The 6,412-nt window shown below is 51.5% G+C and overlaps 1 protein-coding gene across 1 annotated transcript in view; it reads left to right on the top strand.

Annotated features, from left to right (window-relative positions):
* Nucleotides 1–6,000, top strand: part of Capn11 (calpain 11) — a 23,069-nt gene extending 17,069 nt beyond the window's left edge. The window contains exons 12-22 of the mRNA XM_021218328.1: nt 2,135–2,146; nt 2,420–2,631; nt 2,982–3,021; nt 3,102–3,167; nt 3,272–3,329; nt 3,439–3,503; nt 3,750–3,818; nt 4,144–4,222; nt 4,309–4,425; nt 5,433–5,491; nt 5,587–6,000. Of these exons, the coding sequence (XP_021073987.1) occupies nt 2,135–2,146; nt 2,420–2,631; nt 2,982–3,021; nt 3,102–3,167; nt 3,272–3,329; nt 3,439–3,503; nt 3,750–3,818; nt 4,144–4,222; nt 4,309–4,425; nt 5,433–5,491; nt 5,587–5,613 (804 nt within the window). The 3' untranslated portion in view covers nt 5,614–6,000. The remainder of the gene's footprint in view (nt 1–2,134; nt 2,147–2,419; nt 2,632–2,981; nt 3,022–3,101; nt 3,168–3,271; nt 3,330–3,438; nt 3,504–3,749; nt 3,819–4,143; nt 4,223–4,308; nt 4,426–5,432; nt 5,492–5,586) is intronic.
* Nucleotides 6,001–6,412: the final 412 nt, after the last annotated feature.

Raw genomic sequence — 6,412 nt, 5'->3', positions numbered from 1 at the left:
CCTCTGCCTCTGCCTCTGCCTCTGCCTCTGCCTCTGCGTGCTGGGATTAAAGGCGTGCGCCACCACGCCCGGTCATATGGAGCTTTTTAAGTAATAAAGAGCAGAGTTCATTTTGAAAAACTAATCCAGTGATTTTAGGTTGAGGGAGGATACACCCAACCTCAGTAGCCCAGACACCTGCTAGGATGAATGTGCTGTGAGCTACTGAGTCACGTGGTGACCTGTCTGGAGTCTTAGCATGTCCAAGCAGCAGAGGCAGGAGGATTGTCAAGAGCTGCATGCCAGCCTGATCTTTACCGTGAGACTCTGTCTCAAAATAAGATAAACCAGGGAGTTGATAGCCTCTGCAGCGGGTCCTCTGTTCCTGTTGGGATAACTGAATACCATAAACAGGCTAATGTATATGAAAAATAAAATAAATTAACAAAGAGGTTCACTTAGCCCACTGCTCAGATGCTCTAAGCAGACAGCAATGGCATCTGCTTGGTGTCTTGTTGGGGCTTTTAGTAGGTCATGACCTACTAAAGAGTAAGGTAAGAAAAGCCAGGGTTCTATTTTGTTTTTGTTTGTTTGTTTGTTTTTTGTTTTTTTGTGTGTGTTTGTTTGTTTGTTTGTTTGAGACAGGGCCTGATGTAGCCTTGCCATGTTGCCAAGGTTGGCCTTGAACTCCCAACCTTCCTGCCTCTGCCAGACATTGGGATTGTAAGCATGCACACCACATCTAACCCTTCTGTCCTCCACCCCTCTTCTTTCTCCGTCATCTACCCATGTATGTGTGAGTCGGTTCTCACGCGCTACCTTGTTGGGTCTCGAGGTCTCTCTGTGCCCCTGCTGCTGCTGCTGGGTCTGTGAGCAGCTGGTGTCCCCACTGTCCTCACGGCCATCTCACTCGGGAGTAGTGGGAGTGCAGGTGTGCACACGCACATCTAGCTTGTTTGTTTTGGTTTTTCGAGACAGGGTTTCTCTGTGTAGCCCTGGCTGTCCAGGAACGCCCTCTGTTGACCAGGCTGGCTTCGAACTCAGAGATCTGCCTGCCTCTGCCTCCCAAGTGCTGGTGGGATTAAAGACATGTACCACCACCATCTGGAGAAAATACTGCTTTTTAATTTAATTCATTTTACAGAGCTTCTCTATGTAGCCCTAGACAGCCTGGGCCTTGCAATAGATCATAGACCAGGCTGGCCTCAAACTCACAAAGATTTGCCTCTGTCCGCCTTTCACGTGAGGAGATCCAAGGTGTGCACCACCACACGTGGTCATTAAAAAAACTGTTTTTAATTTTGTGCCTATGTGTGGGTGTGTGCACATGAATGAAGGCACCTGCAGAGACCAGAAGGATCAAGAGTTCAAAGCCAGCTTCAGCTACATAGTTAGCCACTCTGGTCTGCATGAGACCTGTCTCAAAAAAAAAAAAAAAAAAAAAAATCAAAACAAAACAAGAGCTAGCATTGTAACTCATGTGCGAGAAGCCCTGGGTCCTATCACCAGCCATGAATACAACTGGGTGGCACAGGTTAGTAACCCCAACATTTGGGAGGTGGAGACAGGAGGGTCAGAAGTTCAAGGGCATCCTCAGCGACACAGCATATTCAAAGCCTGGGTCACCTGACAGAAAACAAAAGCAAGCACGCGATCACATTTGCTCACTTTCTCTCCCCAGTATCAGCGGTCACCTAACTATTTCTGTAGGTGGCACTCCGTGGACTCACATTCTAGGGACACACGCTTCTTGGGCCTCCCCATCCCAGCTCTCTCGATCTTTTAGCCAATCATCTCCACTTCTCTGGGACTCTCTCCTGTCTTAGCCTGGACTGATAAAAACAAACAAACAAACAAAATACTACCTTTGTAAACTTTGGGCAGACTGCACTTTGAAATCCCAAACTGACAAATTCTTAATGCTATCAGCCAATGCCCCACCACTCACCGCCGTTGCTCCTAATGAACCCCAAGACAGGCTCACATTCATGTTCACATGCACACACACACAAACACGCACAGTGTACACACACAAGCACACACAGTGCACACTCACCTAGCTGATGGCCAGAGCCCTGAAGATCTGACTGACTCTGACCCTCTCTCTCTCTCTCTCTCTCTCTCTCTCTCTCTCTCTCTCTCTCTCATTTTTCAGGTCCCAAAGGAGGTACAGCAGCGGGCAGGCATCCAGCTCCCTCCTGACAACATATGGATTGGCAAGGGGAGGGATCTGGAGAAAGTTCTGGAGAACCCTGAGTTAGGATTCTTACTCCTATTACCCAGTGTGGGAGGCGGGGAAGGATATACAGAGTTTTTGACGATATGGGAGATGCACAGGCCACAGCAGTGGTCCTGGTACCCACAAGGTGGTTCACCTTGGGAGGTCTGGTCTCCTTGCTCTCCTGTGCCAGTCCTGTACCCACCTCCAGGGTATATACAGTTTCAGAACCTCCGGGACATCCACCTTAAGAAAGACTTCTTTGTGAAATACCGGGACCACGGCTTTTCAGAGATCTTCATCAACTCGAGGGAGGTGAACAGCCATCTCCGCTTGCCCCCGGGGGAATACATCATTATCCCCTCCACCTTTGAGCCCCATAAGGATGCTGACTTCCTGCTTCGGGTCTTCACGGAGAAACACAGTGAGACCTGGTGAGGGGCCTGCCTCGCTCTGGCGAGGGTCCCAGCCCAAGGGCTGCCCGGCGTCAGATTCTGGTCCTCCTTCACATCAACCCTAGGCTATATTCGTGGAAACTGAGGCACGAAGATGTGAGGTCTAGATTTGTGAGCCACCATCTGTTTACTGGGGATTGAACTCAGGACCTCTGAATGAGTAACCTCTAAGCCATCTCTCCCAGCCCCTCCAAATTTGTAATAGAAATAGTCATGAAACTAGAGCCCAGATGTAATGGAGTGTTAGATACTGCTGCTCCATATGCAGTGACAGGACCCTCCCCAGATCACCCCCAGTCACCCCTGAGCCTTCACTCTCTCATTCCCAGGTTGCTGGATGACACCAACCGGCTTGAACATCTCCAAGAGGTAACAGGAAGCTCTGGGCTAAAGGGGTTGGAAGTATGGAGGGTGTTTTAAAGACTGGCTCCCTCTCTCCTTTTCCCCAGGAGACCGTCACTGACAAGGATTTGGACAAGGATTCTCTTCAGCTGTTTGAAATAGTGGCAAACCAAGTAAGAGGGCCAGGGGCAGAGGGGGAAGGGAGGTGGCCACCGGGCCGCAGGGGCAGAGCTGGTGACGGATCGGAGCAGGTGATCATTACAGCTGTTTCTCCTAGAATGACGAAGTGGATATGTATGCACTACACAAACTTCTCAACAAGATGACAGCTAAATGCGAGTGGCCCACCCCTCCTTCATGGCTCACCCCGCCTCTGCCCCCTCCCCATCTGGCCTCCCACTGTACTCACCCACCTCTTCTTTGTACCCCTTCCCTCACTCACAGTAAAGAGCTTCAAGACAAAGGGCTTTAGCTTGGAAGTCTGTCGCCGGATGATCAACCTCATGGATGTATCTTTCTGCCCTGTGGCTAGCCTACTGGGTGTTTCCCATCTTCTCCCTGCCATCTCTCCCTCCTGCATCAGTGCCCTTTCCCTAGGATAGGGAAGAGAGATGGGGGGGAGGGGGGTGTAGCTAGAGCTCTCAGATCTGGCTGTTAGCATTCAGGAACCCCAAGCCTGTGTAGACTGCGGACACCTTTTGCTTCCTCATCCCCAGAATGCCCTCTTTCCTCTTATCCTTGACTAATCTCCCTAGAAAGATGGTTCTGGCAAGCTGGGGTTTTATGAATTCCAGGTCCTATGGAAAAAGATCAAGAAATGGACGGTAAGGAACCCTTAAAGAAAGAAAGAGCCAAGAGGCGTGGGAATGGACAAAGGAGCCATTAGAACTATAGATACACACACACACACACACACACACACCCACACACACACACAGAGTCAAACTGGTTAGTAACCAGTATAGCCTGTTATAGTCGTGAAGGGTTCGCTAGAAGGCAGGAACATTAGAGATCCAAGTGGTTGATCAGAGTAGGAGGGGGTGCGGGGGAGGAGGCCCCAGAGTCTAGAGCAGATGTCTTAAGCCAGTCATACTTCAGTATTCTGTTTTTCTACTACTGTGACCTGCTGACTGCTCTGTCTGTCTTCAGGAAATCTTCAAAGAGTGTGATGAGGACCACTCTGGGAACTTGAACTCCTATGAGTTGCGCCTGGCAATAGAGAAAGCAGGTGGCGCCCTGCAGGGGCCGGGAGCTGGGAGGTCGTGTCCAGGCCTGAACTCTGCCCTTACTGTCCCCCCCCCATCGGTCCCCTAGGCATCAGGGTGAACAACAGAGTGACCGAGGTGATCGTTGCCAGGTACGCAGATGATAACATGATTGTGAACTTTGACAGCTTCCTCAACTGTTTCCTGCGGCTCAAGGCCATGTTTGGTGAGCGAGGCACCTGCCCCCTCCTGGTTAGGCCGGGAGAGCTGGCTTGCTCCCACACCCACTCATCCCGAGGCCTGTTGCTAACAGAACCTCTCCCACACAGACAGAGCACACACCTGACCCAAGTTCAAGTCCACAACATGCTGGGGCTGTGACTTCTGTCTGTACCCCATTTACTTCTCTAGAAAATATAGTGTGGACGGTCACCGTTCTGCCCCAGGGGCCGGGGATGGAGCCCGTTCGTTGGTAGGGTATTTTTTGCCTAGCTGACAGCAAGCCCTGGTGTGGTGACACACACCTTTAATCCCAACACTCTGGAGATGGGGGCAGAAAAATCAGGAGTTCAAAGTCATCCTCAGCTACGGAGTCTGAGGTCAGCCTGGGTCAGCCAGAAGACTCTGTCTCAAAAAAATAAATAAATAAAAATGAAAAGATTGTCCCAAGGATTAAAAAAAAAAGAAAAGAAAAAAAAGCCGATATTTATAATTCTTGAACTTGGGAAGCTGAGACAGGAGGATCACAAGTCTGGGGTAACCCTGGCTACTTAGTGAGACTCTGGGTCAAAACAAAGGGGAGCAAGATGACTCAGCATGTAAGAGTGCTTGCTACCAAGCCTGGAGACCTGAGTTCAGTTCCAGGGCCCACGTGGTGGCAGGGGAGCATCAGCAGCTTCAGGTTGTCCCCTGAGCTCCGCAGGTGCAAGCTGTCATATGTATGCACCTGCATGCCCCTCCCACACACAATAAATAAGTGTAAAACAAGTAAGTCAGGGTTCCCCAGGACTATCTTCCCCGGACTCTATTCAGAGTAAATAGGTTCCGGCCAAGCGCTCTGAACCAGGCCCATCTCCTAACCAGGGTAGTCGTGATTCACTCCTGATGAAAAAGGGCTCCCTTTCTACCTCGCAGTTTCTCCCTTTGTGGAGAGCGGGTCTTTTAGACCCTCGTCTCAGCTCTAACCCCGCCCCCGCCCTCTTCCCCTGCCCCACGCCCTTATCCTTAAAACAGCGTTCTTCTTATCCATGGACACCAAGAAAACTGGTTCTATTTGCTTGAATATTAATCAGGTAAGGGGGAAGGCATGGTCTGGCCACACCCTGAACCCCACCCCACTCTCCATCCTCAGCGGGAAGTCTCCTCCTGTTCTCTGCTGTCTTTGCAGTGGCTGCAGATAACCATGTGGGGGTAAGGAGATGCGAAGCCTGGCTCCCTCCTTCCTCCCTCCGCCGGCGGCGCTCCTGCTCCGGCCAGGATGGTGGATGCTCCTTGTCACTCTCGCTCTCGCTCTCCACTGCCCCCGGCGCAGTGTTTACTCCGGGGCCCCTGATCCGGACTGACCGGAACTCCAACCCCGAACCCCTACCCCCACCCCGCCCCGAGCACTCTCCCGCCGTATGTAGACTAAAAATGAGGTGGATTCTCCCCCAGTTTTTCGCTGGCGAAGGCAGTCTTGCAGCTTAAGTGTTCCCGCGTGCTGCCAGCTCACACCCGCCTCCTAGCCCGCCCTCTTGTCAGGAATTCCATTGCCTCCCCCGCGCCGCGTCGTACACATTATTCTAATAAAGAGGACGTGGTTGGTTTACCACTTAATTCTTCAACACCAAAGAGGGGATCCATTCTATCTCCGGGAAGCATCTGCCAAATGTGATTGGCAAATTACTAGGGGGCGCTGCAGGGTTCCAGGACGTTAAACGCAGCTCAGCCCCAAGCTACGAAAACCTTAGGAACTTTTAGATGCAGTTGAGCGTTGTGGGGTGGAGGGGCGCCACTGAGCCAATGGCCAGCGAAGCCTGACCTGAAGCTGACAAAGCCAGAGGCCACAAGGCGTGAAGGTGCCTTTGTCCTGTTTTCCCTCAAACTGCCCCTCCTCCAAAGACCGCGCCGCAGGAGGGTCTCAAAGATCAAAGGACAAGCTCAAGGTGTGTGTGTTGGGGGTGACCAACGCCTCTAACCCCCAGACTTGAGAGACTAGTGGATCTCTAGGAGTT

This window comes from Mus pahari, chromosome 18 (genome assembly GCF_900095145.1).
Source record: "Mus pahari chromosome 18, PAHARI_EIJ_v1.1, whole genome shotgun sequence".
Lineage (NCBI taxonomy): Eukaryota > Metazoa > Chordata > Mammalia > Rodentia > Muridae > Mus > Mus pahari.
The sequence above is the reverse complement of the archived record's forward strand: the minus strand, read 5'-3'. Positions and strand labels throughout refer to the sequence as shown.